Raw genomic sequence first — 21,120 nt, forward strand, 5'->3', positions numbered from 1 at the left:
GGGGAGTATTGGTGCTGTCTGTGTGCGTGTGAACACGGGGAGTATTGGTGTTGTGTAGGTTTTGTCTACCCCGGACCCTCCACAACTTTAAGCAGATTTGAAGTCTATAGTCTGGTTGCTGCCCATTCTAACAATTCTGCTGCGCTGCTCTGTTGCAGTCTCAGCCAGCTTCAGATTTACACCACTTCAGATAGATCCTTAAACTCGATATTTATCGTACCAACAGTAGTGATTCTCTCTTACCAGTTGAGCTGTTTCCAACGTGGTCGTCAGCTTTTACCTGATTCATGCTGCCCCTATGTTCCTGTTGGTACTGACTCTCTATCGTTGCCTCCTGCGCCTCTCTGACTACAAACTGCTACTTCACTCCAGGGTCCTTCCTCCGACAGAGCTGCCCTCACAGCTCCTGAAACAAATCAGCAGCTCCCAGCAGTCTGTCCGCAGGGACCATGTGGATGAACACCTTGTGGTTGAGTGGCCCCTCACCGAAACCCATTTCTAAAATACATGTCCCTTTCCCGAAGACCCCGAAGCTCATATAACTCTGTCGGCTGTGATCAGGGCAGAGACAGGCAGCCTCCTGGCTCTGATCAGTTGTGTAACGTTGTCTTTTATGTCACAGACACACGTGTTCTAAAGATAGCAGAGCCCAGAATGCAACAGAACAAATAGATGAGCCCCCTTCCCAGAACACAAGAAAATCAATCAGAGTTGACACGTGCAGACCTAGAGCGCACTGCACGGTGTACAAAAACATCCATATCGCTTTGTAATTAACGTGATAATTCTACCAACACTTAGATTTATGTAGCACCCAGCGCAATCTCAGCGCACGCCAACTAAGCACTTTACAGCCCATGAAGTAGGTCCGGAATTGTGGAATCTTGGAATTGTGGAATCCCTACAGTGTAGATAGAGGCCATTCAGCCCATCGAGTTCACACCGCCCCTCCGAAGAGCATCCCATTCAGACCCATCCCCAATCTGATCCCCGTAACCAGGTTTTTCCCATGGCTAGCCTGCACATCCCTGGATGCTACGGGGCAGTTTAGTCTGGCCAATCGCTGTAATCATGTCAGGAAACACAGCAGCTAATTTGTGCACTGCATAATTCCACAGACAGCTATAACATTACGACTCGATGATATATTTTAGTGAAGTCGGTAGCTGGGTGAATATTGCCAAGACAACAGGGAGAACTCCCTTGCCCTTCTTCAGACAAGTGCCATGCAATCTTTGCCAACCGCTGGGAGGGCAGACAGGACCATGGAGAAACGTCCCACCCAAAAAACAGAAGCTGTAGCGGTGCAGCCCTCTCGCTGTACTGCATTGAAATGCCGGCCTAGATTTTCTTTACCATTAATTAGATGTTGGCATCGCTGGCTGGCCAGCATTTATTGCCCATCCCTAGTTGCCCTGGGAGAAGGTGGTAGTGACCTGCCTTCTTAAACCATCGGAGTCTTTTTGGTTATGGAGCGAGCTCCAGGATTCTGTCCCAGTGACATTGAACAAACAGCAATATATTTCCAAGTTGGAATGGTGAATGGCTGAGAGAGGAACTTGCAGGTGTTCCCATGTATCGGCTGTGCTTGCCCTTCGCGATGGTAATGCTTGTAGGTTGGCAGTTACCGGCTGAGGAGCCTTGGTGTATTTCTGCAGTGCATCTTGTAGGTAGTACACTCTGCTGCTACTGAGCCTCAGCAGTAGAGGGATTGAATGCTTGTAGATGTGGTACCAATCAAATGGGCTGCATGAAGTTGGTGTCAAGCATCTTCAGTGTTGTTAGTGCTGCACTCATCCTGGCAACTGGACAGCATTCCATCACAACGCCTTGTGCCTTGTCAATGAGAAACAGACTCTGGGGAGTAAGGATGTAAGTTACTCTTTGCAGGAATCCTAGCTTTTGGCCTGTTTTTGAAGCCACAGTGTTCATGTGGCTAATCCAGTTCATATTCTGGCTAAAGCTAACCCCCAGGATGTGGACGGGAGTGGGATGGGGGGGGATTCAGTGTTGGTAATGCCACTGAATGTCAATATGTGATGGTTAGACTGTCTCTTGTTAGAGATGGCCATTGCCTGGCATTTGTGTGAAGGCAATGTTCCTTATGTTTTTCAGCACAAACCTGGACATTGTCCAGGTCTTTCTGCATTTGAACATGGACTGCTTCACAATCTGAGGAGTTGCAACTGGTGGTGAACCTCATGTAGTCATCAGTGAAAATGATCACATTTGACCTTATGATGGAGGGAAGGTCATTGATGAAGCAGCTGAAGATGGTTGGGCCTAGGACACTACCCTGAGGAACTCCTGCAGAGATGTCCTGGAGCTGAGATGACTGAACTCCAACAATCACAACCATCTTCCTCTGTGCCAGGTATGAATCTGACTAGTGAAGAGTTCTCCCCTTAATTTGATTGGCTGTAGTTTTACTCATGCTCCTTGATGCAATCTTCTGTCAAATGCTGTCATCATGTTGAGGGCAGTCACTCTCAACTCTCACCCAGGGATCATTTTACACTCTTTTCAATTTAGTGCTTCCTTGTAACTGTACATGGTAATCAACAGGAAGTCTCCTTGCCCAAGTTTGACCTGATGTGATGAGACTTTATGGGGTCCAGAGGCAGCATTGAGGACTCCCAGGGCAACTCTCTCCTCACTGTATACCTGCTGTGCCGCTACCTCTGCTGTGTCAGTCAGTTGCTGGGAAAATACATAGCCGGGAATGGCAATGATATGGAATATTACCTTTGAGGTGTGATTCCATGAGTGTGACTATGCCAGGCTTTTGATTGACTAGTCTGTGAGACAGCTCTCTCCATTTTGGAACTAGTTCTCAGGTGTTAGTAAGGAGGATTTTGCAGGGTCGAGAGAGCAGTGTTTATTGTTGTTGTTTCCGATGCCTAGGTCAATGTCAGGTGGTCTGCTCAGTTTCATTTTCTCTTCTGAGGCTTTTAAGCAGTTTGATAAAATGGAGCAGTTTGTTAGGCTGTTTCAGACGGCAGTTTCAAGTTAAGCATGGTAAGGATAAAATTCACCTTCCTTAATGGGTCATCACTAGACTTCGAATTCTACGTTGTATAATGAAGGGTGGATTTGAACCTGGGTTCCTTGAGTGTTACGTGCATATCAGCAACAATATCTCTACACCAACAGTTCCCCAAGATTTTGACCTCTAGACTTTAGAGTGGGATTTGAAACCACAACTAATTCAGAGATGAGCATCATAAAGTCTCGAGCCATAATTTGGGAATGTTTAATCATAAGATTGATGAGTGTTTGTTTGTCAGTGTGGTACTGCACATTTCTCCGTGGAAACACTGTAGGCTGTGATATTGCAACCCACAGGATGGGAAGGTCATGAGTTTGATCTCCATTTGCACTGTGCTCGCTCTCAGTGCCCTTTAAGCTAGAGGGTTAGGGGAAAAGGTTCAGGGTTCCCATTCCAGATAGCTCTCTGTGACTTCTGCTGGATAGAACACACCTAAGTGTTTCAAGCAGGAACAGACCCCCTGAGATCCTCCCCAGGGAATAACACCCATTCACAGTCTAAGAACACACAAGGCAAGAGGGTTGTGTGAGGTGAAGTGTGAGGTGATACACTTTGACTGGAAGAACATTGAAAGACAATATAAAACAGTGGGTTCAATTCAAAAGGGGGTGGAGGAAGAGTGGGGCCTGGGTATATATGTGCACAGACCATTGAAGTTTGCAGGACAGGTGGAGAGAACTGTTAATAAGATATGCAATGTAATCAGATTTATTAATAGGGGCATAGCATACAAGAGCAAGGAGGTGACGTTGAAATTGTACTAGACCCTTGTTAGACCTCAGCTGGAATATTGAGTACAGTTGTGGGCATCACATTTTCGGAGAGATGTGAATGCACTGGAGACACTGCAGAAGTGATTTGTTAGAATGGTTCCAGGGAAGAGAAACTTCAGTGATGGGGAGAGATTGAAGAAGTTAGGTCTGTTTTTGTTGGAGAGAAGGCTGAGAAGAGATTCGATAATAACGTAGGGACAAATTACAGCAGATGCTGGAATCTGTACTGAAAACAACAAATGCTTGAGATCACAGCTGCTCAGACGGTGGGCTAAGTAAAGTAACACAGGGAGAAACTGGTCCATGCTGACCAGATATCCTAAATTAATCCAGTCTGATTTGCCAGCATTTGGCCCATATCCCTCTAAACCCTTCCTATTCGTGTACCCATCCAGATGCCTTTTAAATGTTGAAATTGTACCAGTCTCCACCACTTCCTTTGGCAGCTCATTCCATACATGCACCACCCTCTTTGTGAAAACTTTCCCCCTAGGTCCCTTTTAAATCTTTCCCCTCTCACTTTAAACCTATTCTCTCTCGTTTTGGACTCCCCTACCCTGGGGAAAAGACCTTGACTATTCAGCTTATGCAAGCCCCCCATAATTTTATAAACCTCTATAAGGGTGTCACGGTGGCTCAGTGGTTAGCACTGTTGCCTCATAGCACCAGGGACCCGGGTTTGATTCCACCCTTGGGCGACTGTCCTGTGTGGAGTTTGCACATTCCCCCCATATCTGCATGGATTTCCTCCAGGTGCTCTGGTTTCCTCTGACAGTCCAAAGGTGTGCAGGTTGGGTGAATTGGCCATGTTAAATTAGATCATAGATCATAGAATCTGTACAGTGTGGAAACAGGCCCTTCAGCCCAACAAGTCCACACCAACTCATCCCCCTATAACCCACCTAATCTACACATCCCTGAACACTACAGGCAATTTAGCATGGCCAATCCACCTAACCTGTACATCTTTGGACTGTGGGAGGAAACCGGAGCACCCGGAGGAAACCCACACAGACACAGGCAGAATGTCCAAACTCCACACAAACTGTTGCCCGAGGGTGGAATTGAACCTGGGTCCCTGGTGCTGTGAGACAGTAGTGCTAACCACTGAGCCACCATGCCGTCCTAGACAAGCAATTAGGGCTCGTCCGTGATTTGAACCTGGGACCTCTCACATATCCACGCTATATAATCCCCAAAGCAAGAATCATACCCCTCGACCAATGAGCCATTACCTTGTCTGTAGTGTCTAGGGATGTGCAGGCTAGGTGGATTATCCATGGGAAATGCAAGGTTACAGAATAGGGTAGTGGGGGTCAGTCTGGGTGGGATGGTCTTCAGAGGAACAGTGTGGACTGGATGGGCTGAATGGTCTATTTCCATACTGTAAGGATTCTATGATTATCTTCCATTCCAGCACAGTCCTGTGGATTTTGCCATGTTTAGGAGGACAATCTTTAGTTCCTGGAGGCTGCGTAAGGGAGTTGCCAATGGCAAGTATATCACCTTGTGTCAACTTGGCAGTTCAGGCTGGTAATGAAAGGGTTATATTTCCAATCTCCTAAATTTCAGTTTCCCCTCCCCCCCTCCCATTAGCAGTGAGCAGACACACACACATTAGAGTCAACTGTTTTCAAATTCAGGCTTCCCCGACAGGATAGATATGAAAACAAGGAATGAAACGCCATATGTATGTTTCAGTGGAGGCTCTCCTCAAACCTTTAGGGTCAAAATGTTACATGGGGAGTATTTAAGGTTATTTGAAGTGGACAGAAGAGCCCAGTTCCTTCCACCCTTCTTGCAACAATGAGATTAGGAGATATGAATCCCTGCTTTATTTGTAAATTTTTTTTTGCACACACTTTGAATTCCCACTATTGCCAGGTCAGCTAAAAAGAAAACTGAGCAGCTCGCTGTGAAGGAGAGCAAAGGAATCTTCTGGCATCTAATATACAGGAACTTAAGTCTTGAATAAAACAGGCTTGATTCCTTTAAATCAACTTAAAACTTTAAAAGCGCATTTACGATTGTGAAATATCCCGAGGCTGAGGGAATCTGACAGCAAACGAGCATTCAGGGACAAGGGATATGGGAGACAACCAGAGAGGTAGCTCTTAATGAGATTTGCAAAAGTGTATTGATACGCTGAACTCCTTTCATCCTCCAGCCCCCTAGCTCTGAACTCAGAACCTTGGGTTTTGTTCAAGTTCTCTGAAGTGATTCCTTGTTTTTCCACATTTCAAGAGATTCCATCCCAAACCCGCCCCTCAAGCTTAACACTAAACGTATGACATGAGCATTCTGTGTTGAAAGAGTTTGTGAGCAGTTGTGACTGGCTACTGGGAGGAGACAGGTCTAGGCTCCACCTTCAGGGAGGAAGCTCTCTCTCCAGTTCAAATTTCATCTGAAACTCTGTTCCTCACAAGGCTGCAGTGCCTGTGACTCTCCCTCTCTCCCTCTTTCTGTCTCTCCACCCCCACTTCTCCTGCTCTCTCTCTCTCTCTCCCCACAGACATGGCCCCCTGGCTCTCTTGGCCCATCTCCCTCACCCTTATCCTAGCCACTGGGAGCTGGGCCCAAAAGCAGGAGCAAGGCCAGGCCCCACTGGAACCATACGACCGTCTGTTCAGCGCTGCAGTGGAGGCATATTACCGCAACGACTGGCAAGGGGTCATCATCAACATGGAGCGGGCCCTGCAGAACCAAGTAAACCTGCGGCAGATTAAGGTCCATTGCTGGACCCACTGCAACAACAAGACAAGGTTTTCCATCTCAAGCAGTGGGCAGGACTTCTTCTTCGACACTAATTTCTTCAACACTGTGCTAAAGAAGGCCGACTGCCTGAAACAGTGTGAGGAAGACAAGCTGGGGCCTTACTCCATGCATCAGATCTCTGAGGAGATGCTGCTTGAATTCCAGAAGAGGACCCCTTACAATTATCTGCAAATGGCATATTTCAAGGTAATGTTAACCAGCATTGTCCAAGATGCTTTCAAATGCATCGATGTCTCACTTTCTGGGATCGGTGCTGTTTTATGCAGCCATTTTTCAATAACTGGTCATCTTGACCTTTAGCCTAATGTAACAATTCCACCTGTTTGTTTCTGAAATCCCACAGCTGTATCTTAAAGGTTTCTGCCGAACAACTCAACCTTTGATCCTTCCTGCAATTTTAGCAGGAAATTATATATTCTTGTCCTCAATAGTGAGAGCTCCTGGTGTTGGGTGGAATGCAGGTTACATTTCCACATTCCTCTGTACTAATGCGGCAAGGTCTCTTTTAACAGTATGAAGGTTTTAAAAGAGAACTGGTTGCATTAGTACAGAGAAATGCAGGTTACATCTCTATTATCAATGCTACCAACTCCTCCAGCTTTTAAAAGCGCCTTCGAGTTGAGCTGGAAGGTGTCACAGTAGTGAAATCCCAAATGCTTTCAGCTACCCTGCCCAGCAGATTTAAGAAATGACTTATGGGCTAAAGTATGTTATTAATTTTGTCCAGGTTCACTGATGGTCATTCAGTGCTGAATGTCAAGCAAGAGAGTGTTCCCCTGCTCTGTTTTCTTATTTCCACTTTACAGAATATACAAAGAGTTTTCAGCCCTGTTGTACCTCATAGGTTTGTGTCAGATTCGATTCAAATGTCTGAGCTACCACTGAGCTTTGGCTCTTGTGGACACTAACATCTTATTCTTTTACAACTTGCTTGGTTTAGTGTTGAAAGGGGGTGCATTGTGTGGCTAGCCCCGGCCTCACTGTGTGCTCTTGATATGTCTAGTCTGTTTTAATTGTGCCTTAGTGGAGAACTGCAGCTGGGGGCCTCTCTCCCACCCTGGCTCCCTCCCTCCCCCAGCCAAGCCCATTATTAGCCTGAGTGCCACGTAGAAGCCGTCTCTCAGTTGTAACTCTCTCTTACTGCCTGCAGCTTCCCTTCCGTAGTTCGCAAGGACATCGTAAAATCCTACAGAACCCTTGACTCTGTGTCTGAAAACAAACAGCTTCTATCTCCTGTTGGCAGGCCAGTTGTTACACATTTCTTTAACTAGCTGAAATTTTATCGGCCTCCTTATCCTGTCTAACGCATTGTTTTCCCTCACTTTCTTTTACACGGTCCTCAGATTCTTCATCAACTCCAGCTGTTCTTCTCCCAGCTTTAGAAAATCGTGCCCTAATGTAGAAAACTCCCACAAACTACTGTTGTATTCCCTGGAATTTTGAAGAGTTAAAGGGCTGTTTGGATAAAAGTTCTGAAGTGCAGATTGAGATAAAGTATTTTTACAATCTTAGGGAATCTGAATTTAGGGCCATTGGAAAAAAACCAGCAATGTCAAACCTTTCGGGAATAACATTAGGAAACACAAAAGGTGGTAGATGGTTGAAATTTGCTTTCACAAATGGTTATTAACGTGAAGTCAGTCATTCAATTTATATCTGAGACTGTACAGATTTTTGTGAAAGTGAGGGTATTATGGCTTATGAGTTTGAGAAACTTCTCAGCCATGATTGAATGGTGGAGCTGACTCGATGGGCTGAATGGCCTAATTTCTGCTCCCATGTCTTATGGTCTTGTGAGGCAAAGGTATAGGAGCAGAGCCACAGGCCAGCCACAATCTAATTGAATGACTGAACAGGCTAGAGAGGTTAAGAACAATTCTATTCCTGTGCTCCTTCCAGTTATTTTAAAAATGATGTTGACTGAGGAATGATTATTAACCACGGCAGTTGGAGCACTTCCCTACACAGCTTCAAAGTTACACGTTGGGATCTGAACGAGAGACTTGATCTCAGAACCCTCTGATGAGGAGGTAAGAGAGCACCTTCGCCCCAGCTGATATCACCTTCAATTGTAGGAGCAAATTACTACAGATCTGCACTGAAAACAAAGGGTGCTGGAAATCACAGCAGGGGCAGCTTCCACAGAGACAGAACCAGCTAATGCTTTGAGTCTACATGACTCTTCATCAGAGCTTGCAACATTAGCTTGCTCTCTCTCCGCGGATGCTGCCTGACCTGCTGTGATTTCCAGCACTTTTTGTTCTTGGTCACTTGCAACCATAGCCGTTACACTTATTTAATTTTTTCTCCTACGATTCCAAAGCTGCAAATTTGTTACAATACATCGCTGGGCATTTCTTTGGTTTCTCAATGTTGAAACATTTTAGCTTAACATACAGAAAGGACATGTATATAGATGTCCCCTAACATTTGAAGCCCATTTAATAAGTAAAACTACCCTTGACGGCTGAGTTACTGATTGCAATGTTCCAAGGTACATGGTTCAATCCCTGGTTTCCCTGTTGATCTCAGTGACCTCAGATTCCTGATGCCAGCTGGAAAGTCTTTTCTGTGTGGGCACTGGGACAAAATCGGGCTCCAGCTGTGATGTTCCCCTGTGGGTGAGGAATGGAGTGGTTTAGGATCTTCAGTCAAGGATGTGAGTTAGAGCAGCAACCTGAGGGAGAATTAACCCAAACTCTAAGGGGGCTGAAAAGACAAGGAAGAGAGTGAAGAACAGCCAGCTCTGTACCTGAGTGGGTCAGAAGAGATTTGTGATGGTGGCCATTTGCAATATACACTGGATGAAAACAGGGCCCAGCACAGAAGTTTGAACTAACCAGTAGCCATCAAGGTGAAGGAATGGTTGAGCTAGGGATGGGAAAGGTCAGCCAGGTTTTGTTTCTGCCCTTGTCAGCAGTCCCTTCTGGGACAAATACTTTACTGCAACCTTGCGAGTCTAGGGAAATGTTAAGACACTCAACCCAGAGAAAAGGCGTCTGTTATCTCCCACAGATTCTTCAGGTGCCAGGGCGGGTGTCAGAACGAGAGCCTCCTGGACTTCAGCCTGCCTGCACCAACTGTTATGCAGCATGGCACAGACACTCAGCCAGACTGGGCATTGCCCCCAGCAGCAGGAACCTGTCCAGAGCTTCTCTTATTCTGCCACCATAACTTAAACATTTCATTGTGGAAATACCCAATTAGAAGTGACCAGACGGAAGCATTGGTAAGAAATGAAACAGCAACGACGCTGCGCATTCCTGTACTGTCCCAAAATCGTTCCATGTGCTAACAGAACATGAAATAGACAAACTATGCCACTGAGTCACATAAAGAAACATTAGGAGCAAAGTCTCCAGCTCAGGACATTGGGTGAATGGTAGTTTTTGATCTAACAATTTCATGCAAAGGGTATGCAACTGTGTGGTATTGATTGCACAGGAAAATTCCAATAATTCAGGCTACTTGGAACCAAAGCAAGGTTAAGGAGGGACATTTTAAGGAGTGTCTTAAGGGAAGACAGAGAGTTAGAGAGGCAACCATAATTAAGGATTGGATTCCTGAGCATGGGATCTATGTAGCTGAAGACACGTTCATCAATGTTGGAGCAAAGAAAATCACAAATGTGCAAGAGGCCGGAATTAGAGGAACATAGAGAGGTTTGTAGAGCTGGAGGAGGTTACAGAGAAAGGGACACTCATATGGGACTTAGATTGTTAAAGTAGTCATGAAAGCCAAGTAATGAATTGTTCCCTAATCTGCTGACAAAATATATCCTTCTCTAATCTCCTATACTTCATTGTAATGATCTGTAGTTTCAATCAGAGCTATATAGTAACTCTGGAAGCATGGGATTTGATGCTAGTTTGGAGAGGTCAAGGGGACTTAACAGGTTGGAAACATTATATTTGGTGCATAACCTGGTGTGTTTACTGCTCTCCTGCAGTGGTGTCATTTCAGTTACAAGGAATATACTCTATGGATGCTAACTTAAAACATTGCCAAGATGCCTGAATGGTCGGCATCTTGCTGAGAAGCCAATTCCACACAGTTGCATGCCCTTTTCATGAAATAGTTGGATCAAAACCTACTGTTCACCTTCTGCCCTGAGCTGCAGTCTTTGCTGCCAGTTATAGAGCACAGTTGCATCAGCATATCATGCTTCAAGTGGCCCCAGCTAAGATAGAGTCTGAGACATGCTACAATATGGTGATGATACAAGAATATAAGAGCATGAGAAATAGGAGCAGGAGTAGGCCATCTGGCTCCTCAGGCCTGCTCTGCCATTCAGTAAGATCATGGCTGATCTTTTCGTGGGCTCAGCTTTACTTATCTGCCCATTCACCATGAACTTCAATTCCTGTACTATTCAAAAATCTATCTATCTTTGCCTTAAAAACATTCAACGAGGTAGCCTCAGCTACTTCACTGGGCAGGGAATTCCACAGATTTATAACTTTTTGGGTGAAGAAGCTCCTCCTCAAATCTGCTCCCCCTTATTTTGAGGCTATGCCCTCTAGTTCTGGTTTCACCCACCAGTGGGAACAGCTTCCCTGCTTCTATCTTATCTATTACCTTCATAATTTAAATGTTTCGATATAAGATCCCCCCTTATTTTTCTAACTTCCAATGAGTACAGTCCTAGTCTACTCCATCTCATCAGCCAACCCTCTCAATTCCAGAATCAACCTAGTGAACCTCCTCTTCACCCCTTGTAGTGCCAGCACATCCTTTCTCAATTAAGGAGACCAAAACTGCGCACTGATATCATAAACATGTCTCTGAAAAGGATACTGCATACGAGGTGTGGGACATAACACAACAAAGTTCACTGCAGGTCAGGCCATGGATCAACAGGGGCCTTGGCCTAAATACAATATAAATCTTGTCAGGAGTCAAGATAAGATTCCAGGCTGCTCTACACCACATTATAATCTCTCACCGTTCTGCAAATGATTCAAATCAAGCATAAACATGTTGAGTACAAACCTTTGGTCGCTTTTCGGAATGAAGTTTAAATTGCCAAATATTCACTGATAGTAAGTAAGAATTAGCCCATCATAATCTCAATCCCAAAGTCCCGACCCTTAAATTCTCTCTGCTTCTTTACTGCCCAATTTACATTTAGAAGGTTCCTTGAAACCCACATCTTCAACCAATCCCTCAGGCATCGACTCATCGACATGGGAGTTTGTGCTCGATGGGCTAAACTTCTTCTCAACTATAATCTTTCTATGATGTGTGCTGTTTTTCCCTCTGTCCCCCACATGTTTGATACTAAAGGTGCTACAGAATGGCAAATTCTGTTTTCTCTGTATCCTGGGAATCTAAAGCTCCTTAAAGACATTGCTCGAAGCATGAGACTAACTTGCATGTCTATCCGCCTCCCCCTCTCTCCCTATTTATTTCAGAACCCCCTTCCCCTCCCCCATTTCTGATGAAGGGTCTAGGCCCGAAACGTCAGCCTTTCTGCTCCTATGATGCTGCTTGGCCTGCTGTGTTCATCCAGCTCTGCACCTTGTTGTCTAAAATCCCAATGGTTTTTCTCTTTTCTCCTCCTGCTATCACTGGCTGCTTACCAGAAAATGCTCCTTGCCTCTGGCGATCCCAAATAGCCAGCAATCATTTGTGTACCTCAGCAATGAGTTACCACAGGGATCATCTGCGCAGAGCTCAATCCTGAGGTTGCCTGGCATGGGAAAACCTCCATGGCCCATTTACTTTCCCAAACCTGGAATGTGGAATCCAATCGGAGAACTTCTTCCATTGCTTCTGTTAAGAAGTAATTTACTCTTTATCATAGAGTCATAGTGTCATATAGCACAGAAACAGAGCCTTCAGTCAAACCACTCCACGTCAACTAAACTACTCCTACCTGCCTGAACTTGTCCCATGTCACTCCAAACCTTTCCTATTCGTGTACTTATCCAAATGTCTTTTAAATGTTGTAACTGTACATATATCCACCACTTTCTCTAGCAGTTCATTCCACGCATGAACCACTCTCTCTCTGTATAAAAAGGTTGCCGGTCATCTCCTTTTTAAATCTTTCTCAGCATTTATTGTCATCCCTAAATCCCCAGAGGGCAATTGAATCAGCTTACATTGCTGCAGGTCTGGAGTCACATGTAGGCCAGACCAGGTAAGCATGGCAGATTTCTGTCCCTAAAGGATATTAGTGAACCAGATGGGTTTTTATAACATTGATCGCTAACATTTTTAAATTGAATTCAAATCTCACCATCAGTTATAATGGGATTTTAACCCAAGTCCCCAGAACATTGGCCTGGATTACTAGCTCAGTGGCCCATTAGAGTACTGCTTTCTGAGCTCACTATACTAGGCTGGGGATCACAGCAGGACATTCCTGGCTGTGAAGCAAACATTGAGAACTATTTATCAGATCATCTTCTACTGAAAAACCTTACCCTAAATGACTTGCTGCATACTCTTTTCTACGATACCCTTATGATGCTGTGTAAAATGAGGTTTGTGTTACAGATTAAAATGTTAGACAAGGCTGTCGCTGCTGCTTACACCTTCTATGTGGTGAACCCAGAGCACCTGGAGATGAGGCAGAATCTGGAATATTACAAGATGATGGCTGGCGTGAAGGATTCTGACTTCAAGGACTTGGAAGCCAAACCCCACATGGTAATAACTTGCTACTGACCCAACGTTACAACTGGCATTTTTTGTATCAGCACTAGTGCTCTGAACTCTATGCCCGCAATGTACTGTACAACTAGAAATCAGACTCATATACAGAAACCCAAAGGCATGCGTATCTTGTGCGTGCTTTAGCTTCTATTGATATTCTATTGATCCCAGTTCTATTGCCTCATTTCTCAGGATGTTTTCCGCACAGGAGTTCGACATTACACAGACGAGCAGTTTGAACCAGCAATTGAGTTTTTAGAAAGTGCTCTGGTGGAATATTTCAAGGCAGACATGGAGTGTCGTGCTCTCTGTGAGGGCCCATACAACTTTGATGGTTACAGTTACATGGAATACAATGCGGACCTGTTTCAGGCTATAACAGGTAACACTTTTATTTCACTCGGAGACAGTAAGAACTGCTGATGCTGGAGTCAGAGATAACACAGTGTGGAGCTGGATGAACACAGCAGGCCAGGCAGCATCAGAGGAGCAGGAAAGCTGACGTTTCGGGTTGGGACCCTTCCTCAGAAATGTGGCCGGGGAGAGGGAGCTGGGAAATAAATATCGGGAGGAGGGGTAGGGCTGGGGGAAGGTAGGTGGGATGGTGACAGGTGGATGCAGGTAGGGGGTAGTGGGGACTGGTTGGTGGGAAGTGGAGGACGAATAGGTGGGAGAGAAGATGGCCAGGTTGTGGCAGGTCAAGGAAGCGGGGATGAGAGGGAGGGTTAGATTTGGGCTGTGGTCGGGGGTGGGGAGATTTGAAACTGGTGAATTCAATGTTAAGGCCATTGGGCTGCAGGCTCCCAAGGCGGAATGTGAGGTGTTGCTCCTCCAATTTGTGTGCGGTATCATTGTGGCACTGGAAGAGGCCCAGGATGCACATGTCACCCAGGGAGCTGGAAGGGGAGTTAAAATGGTTGGTGACTGGAAGGTGTTGTTGATTATCACATACAGAGCGCAGGTGCTCCACAAATCGGTCCCTGAGTCCCCGCTTGGTCTCACCGATGTAGAGGAGGCCACATTGGGAACAGCGGATGCAATAGACCACATTGACGGATGTGCAGATGACGCCCTGTCTAATGTGAAAAGGAGGTGAGGGGACAGGTGTAGGAGCAGGTGTAGCACTTCCTGCAGTTACAGGGAAAGGTGCTGGGGTGGGGGGGTTAGTGGGGAGTGTGGAGCAGACGAGGGAGTTGCGGAGAGCGCAGTCCCTACTAAAGGTAGATAGGGGTGGGGAGGGAAATATCTCTTTGGGTGTGGGGTCGTATTGTAGGTGGCAGAAGTAGTGGAGAATGATATGTTGGATGCGGAAGTTGGTGCGGTGATATGTCACATATCATGCCACCAACCTTCGCATCCAGCGCATCATCCTCCGCCAATTTCGCCAGAGGAGCAACACCCCATATTCCGCCTCAGGAGCCTACAGCCTAATGGCCTGAACATAGAATTCACCAGTTTTAAGTTCTTCCCACCCCCAGCCTCATCCCACGTCCAAACTTCCCTCTCATCCCCGCCTCCATGGCCTGACACAACCTGTCCATCTTCTCTCTCACCTATCCGCCCTCCACTTCCCACCAACCAGTCCCCACTACCTCCTACCTGCATCCACCTATCACCATCCCACCTACCTTCCCCCGGCCCCACATGTCCTCCCGATATTTATTTCCCAGTTCCCTTCCCCCGGCCCCATTTCTGAGGAAGGGTCCCAACCCAAAACATTAACTTTCCTGCTCCTCTGATGCTGCCTGGCCTGCAGTGTTCCTCCAGCTCCACACTGTGTTGCCACTTTCATTTCATTCCCTCTATGGTCCAGGAACCTTGTCAGTTCATTTGGTAACACTCATTCCTGTGAGACAGTGGGTTCTGGTTCTACAGGCAAAAAGACAGTAGAGTGGGACTAACTGGATAGCTATTTCACTCGTACTGTCATGATGGAACGAATAGCCTCTTCTGTAATGCAGCTGTGACAGATTTGGATAATGTTTGCATTCACCAGCTTAACGTTCATGAACAAACATTGAATAAGAGCTGAGGTAACTGTGTTTGGAAAGCTGGATCAGATGGTGGCAAAGCAGCAAGTGCTGCTTTGTTGGAGGTGACATCTTTCAACTGAGTGGCAAAACTGAGGTCTTTGTCCACCTTGGAGGAGAATTTAAAAGATCACCTGGCTGTATTTCAAGAGGAGTGCTATTGTTTTCCTGGGTGTCCTAGCCAATATGTATACCTCAACCAATGTCACTTATAACAAAAATCTCACCGTTATCACATTGCTGGCTGTGGGAGCTTGCTGTGCACAGTTGTGTCATTACTTCAATCTTTATATTTGTACACAATGGTGGAGTTCCACACAATGGAATCCAACTTCTATTTTTGGAATCCAGGTCACTGATATAATCATAAAAATTTCTCCCGTGTGGAAGCAGGCCATTTGGCCCATCAAGTGCACACCACCCTCTCCAAAGAGCATGCCACCCAGACCCACCCACTTGTCCATCCTATCCCTGGTAACCCTTACATTTCCCATGGCTAACCCAGCTAGCTTGCATATCCCTGGACACTATGGGCAATTTAGCATGGCCAATCCACCTTACCTGCATTCCTTTGGACTGAGGAAGGAAACCAGAACACCCAGAGGAAAGTCAGGGAGAATGTGCAAACTCCCCACAGATAGCGGCCCAAGTGTGGAATTGAACCCAAGGCCCTGGCGCTGTGAGGCAGCTGTGCTAACCGCTGAGCCATGATAAGTAATAGCTTCTCAAACAAAAGATCTTCGAGCTTAGTGCAGGGTACAGACTGAATCAGGATTTTCTTGGGTCTGTGTGGCTCAGTGGAAAGCCCAAAACAATGGCTTTGAAGGATGCGAGTGAGATATGCCCTCCGAGGTGGTATCCTCTTTTCCTGATAGGGCATGGGTAGGTGTTGTGAATGATAACTATCTTTGAAGCATCCAATGTTTTCACTCACCATTCCTGCTTGGGATTTCAGTGTTGACATGGGATGTGGCCACAGTTTCATGTACAGAATTGTACCAAATCTTCCCAAAGTGAAAAGTGTGTGAATATCTCTGGAGCAATCTACTGTTTCAGATAGGTACAGGTATCAATTGGTGCTTTATAGAGTAATGTGTACATCTTACTCGCAAGTGCTATCCACTTTCACTTTCAGATCACTACATTCAGGTGCTCAACTGCAAACAAAACTGTGTGACAGAGCTGGCGAGTCGGCCTGACAGAGAAACACCCATCGATGACTTCCTGCCTTCCCATTTTGACTACCTTCAATTTGCATATTACAACAGTGAGTATCTAGGGTCCTTTGTAATACAGCTTAAAGAGGCAGTGTCACCTCGCTAGGTCCAGGGGAGGGAGAAGGAGTTACCTTTTGTAGGCAAGTTGGGCTCTAGAAAGCTTTCACTTTCAAATGGTTGAAGTGTTGCCAATCCTGATGTTGTGGCTAAATTAAACACATCTGTCATCAATGAAAATGCCGGAAAACCAGACACCATGATTAAAATAAAACTGCATTGAAATTTTATTAAATGTGCTTTGTCGATAATTAGATATTTTTGATTAAAAAATGTGTAGGTCTACAGGCAAAAAGACAGTAGAGTGGGACTAATTGGATAGCTATTTCACGAGTACTGGTATGATGGACCGAATAGCCTCTTTCTGTAATGTAGCTGTGACAGATTTAGATAATATTTGCATTCACCAGCTTAACATTCATGAACAAACATTGAATAAGGGCTGACGTAACTGTGTTTGGAAAGCTGGATTAGAAGGTGGCAAACATTTTCTGTCTTACTGTTTACATAAAAGGAAAAGTTTGTTGAGTTTAACTATCTTCCTTTTCCGTTTAAAACATTCATTCTCATTCTGGAAGCTGAGCTCTGAGCAACTTTATCTCTGTTCCGATTCCAGCTGAAGACTACTCCAAGGCTATTGAATGTGCCAAAACCTATTTGCTTTTCTATCCCAATGACGAAGTAATGAACCAGAACCTACAGTATTACCAGGCAGTACTGGGAGAAGAACAGGCCGCATCTCTCGGCCACAGAGAGGTAGATCTGTTCTAGATATCGAGGCTTTGCTATCTTGCTTAGATTAAATATACTTTTCAACTAACAAACAAAAGCCAGTAGCATTTATATAGCACCGTTTACAACCACAGGATTGAGAGCTTTTCATTTCTCTCACTCCTAATTAGGGGCCTTCAAGAGAATTCCAAACAAATTGTGACATCTTGGCCAGACCATTTGGCCCGACTAGTCGATGCTGGTATATTTTAGCATGCCCTTATTAATTATAATTTCACCCTGTGTCCCAATCCTTTATCCCCTGTCTTCTGATGTATTTTAGGTGGGAGGTTCTAGGCAGGTACCCTGTGGAGATGGGCGACCCTCTCACTGCCAGTGATTGTACGTGCGCACAGCGCCCAGTCTATGAGTTAGGGCTGGTAGCCCAAGTAAGCTGTGACAAAGAAGTTTATGGTGTCATGTGTGTTCCCACTCCCCAGCCCAGCATGGTTCTTTCTAAGCAGGGCATCCGGACCCGCAAAATAGACAGCGTTTATAAATGGAATTCCTGGATACCCTCTGAGTTGTGGCTGACCTTCGGAGAGTATGTGTGTGTGTGTGTTGGTGGGGTGTGGTTCACTGCGGGATGTATGGGCTTAGGCAAACAGCACAGCAGAAATGCTAGCTAGGACCAGAAGGTGTCACCTCCACGTGCTAGCCCAGTGCAAATGATGGGCTTTTCCAGCGACAACATCTTCCCTCTCCACCAACCAGCACCCACCCCACTCAAAAATTCACGCCACCTAGGGATCAGTGTTGGAAAGCTCTGGTGCACAAAAGCAGAAATTGCTGGAAAACAACTCAGCAGGTCTGGAAGCAATTGTGGAGAGAAATCAGAGTTAATGTTTTGGGCCATACAGTCACAGAATTGTACAGCACTAAAACAGACCCTTCAGTCCAATTCGTTTATGGCAACCAGATATCCTAATTTAATCCCTGGCAACATCCTTTTAAATATTTTCCACACCCTTTGAAGTTTAACATCTTTCCTCTATTCGTTCACGGGATGAGAGCATCGCTAGCTTGGCTGCATTTATTGCCCAGAGGGCAGTTAAGAGTCAACCACATTGCTGTGGGTCTGGTGTCATATGTAGGCCAGGTAAGGATGGCGGTTTCCTTCCCTAAAGGGCATGAGTGAATAAGGTGGGGTTTTTCCTGCCAATCAGCAATGGATTCATGGTCATAATTAGATTCTTAATTCCAGATATTTATGGAATTCGAATTCAAATTCCACCATCTGCCATGGCGGGATTCAAACCCATATCCTGGGAATATTATCTGGGTCTCTGGATTAATAGTCCAGTGATAATACCAAAAGGCCATCACCTCCCCTCCTATAGCAGGGAGACTAGAATTGAATGCAGTATTCCTAAAGCGGCCTAACCAATGTCCTGAGAAAACAAGGTGTAGAGATGGATGAACACAGCAGGCCAAGCAACATCAGAGGAGCAGGAAAGCTGACGTTTCGGGCCTAGACCCTTCTTCAGAAGGGCACAGATCTCGCGGGTCCACTATGTTTTTATCTGATCTGACAATTTCTGATCATTCCTGACAGAATATCCAGGCGTACATCAACAACTCATTGCTGGAAAAGGAATTGCTGTATTTTGCCAATGAGATCTTTGGATTTACCTTTATAGATCCAGTGAGTGACCCTTCTTCATTTTCTGAAGAAGGGTCTGGGCCCAAAACATCAGCTTTCCTGCTCCTCTGATGCTGCTTGGCCTGCTGTGTTCATCCAGCTCTACACCTTGTTATCGCAGATTCTCCAGCATCTTCAGTTCCTGCTATATCCCTAAGCAATGTCCTGTGCAGCCGCAACATGAGATCCCAATTCCTATACTCAATGCACTGACCAATAAAGGCAAAAGCCTCCTTCACAATCCTGACTACCTGCGATTTCACTTTCAAGGAACTATGAACCTGCACCCTTGTGTCTCTTTGTTCAATAACATTCCCCAGGACCCAACCATTAAGTGTATAAGTCCTGCCCTGGTTTGCCTCACCAAAATGTAACACCTCAGATTTATCTAAACTAAACTCTATCTGCCACTCCTTGGCCCATTGGTCCATCTGATCAAGGTCCTGCTGGACTCTGACATAACCCTCTTCACTGTCCACTACTTCACCAATTTTGGTGTCATTTGCAAACTTACAAACCATTCCTCCGCACGACCCGAAATGTTAACACTGATTTCTTTCCACAGATGCTGCCAGAGCTGCCAAGTTTTTCCTGCAAATTTGGTTTTTGTTTCTGACTTCCAACATTTCTTTTGGTGCTTTATTTAGTAATGTTTTGGATCTTTGCATTCTCTGTGACGGCTGCTCTTAGAAATGTCATCACGTTCCTGCACAGATCTTGCAGGTCCACTATGTTTTAATCTGATCTGACAATTTCTGATCATTCCTGACAGAATATCCAGGTGTACATCAACAACTCATTGCTGGAGAAGGAGCTGCTGTATTTTGCCAATGAGATCTTTGGCGTTACCTTTATCGATCCAGTGAGTATCCAGCCTGCTGCTTTCGCATCTTCTGGGAGAAAAACAATTAGAACAGGATAAGGCCATTCGGCCCATAAAGCCTGCTCTGCCATGAATCTGAACATAGCTGATCATTTGCCTCAAAGCCACTTTCTCTAATTATCTCTCTATTCCTTAATGAATCTCCAGAAAGCTATAGACTTCTATTCTGAACCTGCTCAATGATTGAGCTTCCACAGTCCCCTGGGGTAGAGCATTCCAAAGATTCATCACCTTCCTAGTGAAGAACTTCCATCTCATTGCAGTCTTCAGTTGCCAACTCCTTATTCTGAGAACATGTTTCTGATTTTAAATCTACCAGGGGAATGATCCTATCTTCTACATTCACGCTGTCTCACCCTGAACATTTCAACGAGATCGCCTCTCATTCTTCAAAACTCTAGAGAACATGGGTCTAGTTTGGTTTCTAGGGCAATTGCAAATCTGCAAATGCTTCCCCATCAGTTTTGAATGTCTGCATTTGGTTCTCAAAATACACTGATACTTTAAGACAATGAGGACACTTGTCTGTCAGTCAATTCTATATTCATTAGGTGACAATAGCACTTCTATAAATAAATTGGAGGAGAGTAAATAAGATTTGAGAGATTAATGCATGGCTCTAAGGCTGATTTGGAAGAAATTCATGGTGCATTGCCACCAAAACTGGGGTAAGTGGGAGCTGTAACATTAGAATGGCTTTTGCCTGAATTGTGCTCAGACCAGCGTTTCATGTGAGTGGCATAACAAAATCAGTAGAAGGGGCTTAAATTAAACAGTGGCAAGAAGGCATCATGTGAGAGGAGATGTGGCAATGAGGTATAGCCGAGTAATGAATTGGATATTGTTAAAGAGTGTGGTAGAAAGAGACAAGTATGACAGTAAGTGTCCAGTGTCCTTAGTAATGCAACCTAAAGGGGTGGTGTGTGTCTAGGAAATTGGTAATGGAAAACCAGAAATGGTGGAGCTGTATTTTGTGTCTGTTTTCATGATGGAAAATCTTGCAAAATTACTTCCACAATTGAAAGATGAATGGGAAAGTGGAATTTAAAACAATTACAATCAGCAGGAAAAATGGACTGTGAAAACCAGTAGACTTAAAGTCTAACAAATCTCCAGGATCTGATGACTGGCATCAGAGGGACTTAAAGGATTTGGCAGCGCAGCAAATAAATTTTTCTGAGTCTTATCTTGCAAAGCTCCATTGCTTCTGTAGGTGAAAGGAGAATGTTTTAAGAAGTTCATGAGGGGCAATGCTTTTAC

The 21,120-nt window shown here is 45.1% G+C and overlaps 2 protein-coding genes across 2 annotated transcripts in view; one reads left to right on the forward strand and one right to left on the reverse strand.

Annotated features, from left to right (window-relative positions):
- The window catches only part of c31h1orf50 (chromosome 31 C1orf50 homolog), a 22,901-nt gene extending 22,506 nt beyond the window's left edge, over positions 1 to 395 (reverse strand). Inside the window, exon 1 of the mRNA XM_020514912.2 lies at positions 244 to 395. Coding sequence (XP_020370501.1) covers positions 244 to 289 — 46 coding nt within the window. The 5' untranslated portion in view covers positions 290 to 395. The remainder of the gene's footprint in view (positions 1 to 243) is intronic.
- A 5,792-nt stretch (positions 396 to 6,187) lies between these two features.
- Positions 6,188 to 21,120, forward strand: part of p3h1 (prolyl 3-hydroxylase 1) — a 36,021-nt gene continuing 21,088 nt past the window's right edge. Inside the window, exons 1-6 of the mRNA XM_020514911.2 lie at positions 6,188 to 6,783; positions 13,102 to 13,254; positions 13,453 to 13,642; positions 16,426 to 16,557; positions 17,181 to 17,320; positions 19,750 to 19,839. Of these exons, the coding sequence (XP_020370500.2) occupies positions 6,337 to 6,783; positions 13,102 to 13,254; positions 13,453 to 13,642; positions 16,426 to 16,557; positions 17,181 to 17,320; positions 19,750 to 19,839 (1,152 nt within the window). The 5' untranslated portion in view covers positions 6,188 to 6,336. The remainder of the gene's footprint in view (positions 6,784 to 13,101; positions 13,255 to 13,452; positions 13,643 to 16,425; positions 16,558 to 17,180; positions 17,321 to 19,749; positions 19,840 to 21,120) is intronic.

Source organism: Rhincodon typus, chromosome 31, assembly GCF_021869965.1.
Source record: "Rhincodon typus isolate 14 chromosome 31, sRhiTyp1.1, whole genome shotgun sequence".
NCBI classification, from domain to species: domain Eukaryota; kingdom Metazoa; phylum Chordata; class Chondrichthyes; order Orectolobiformes; family Rhincodontidae; genus Rhincodon; species Rhincodon typus.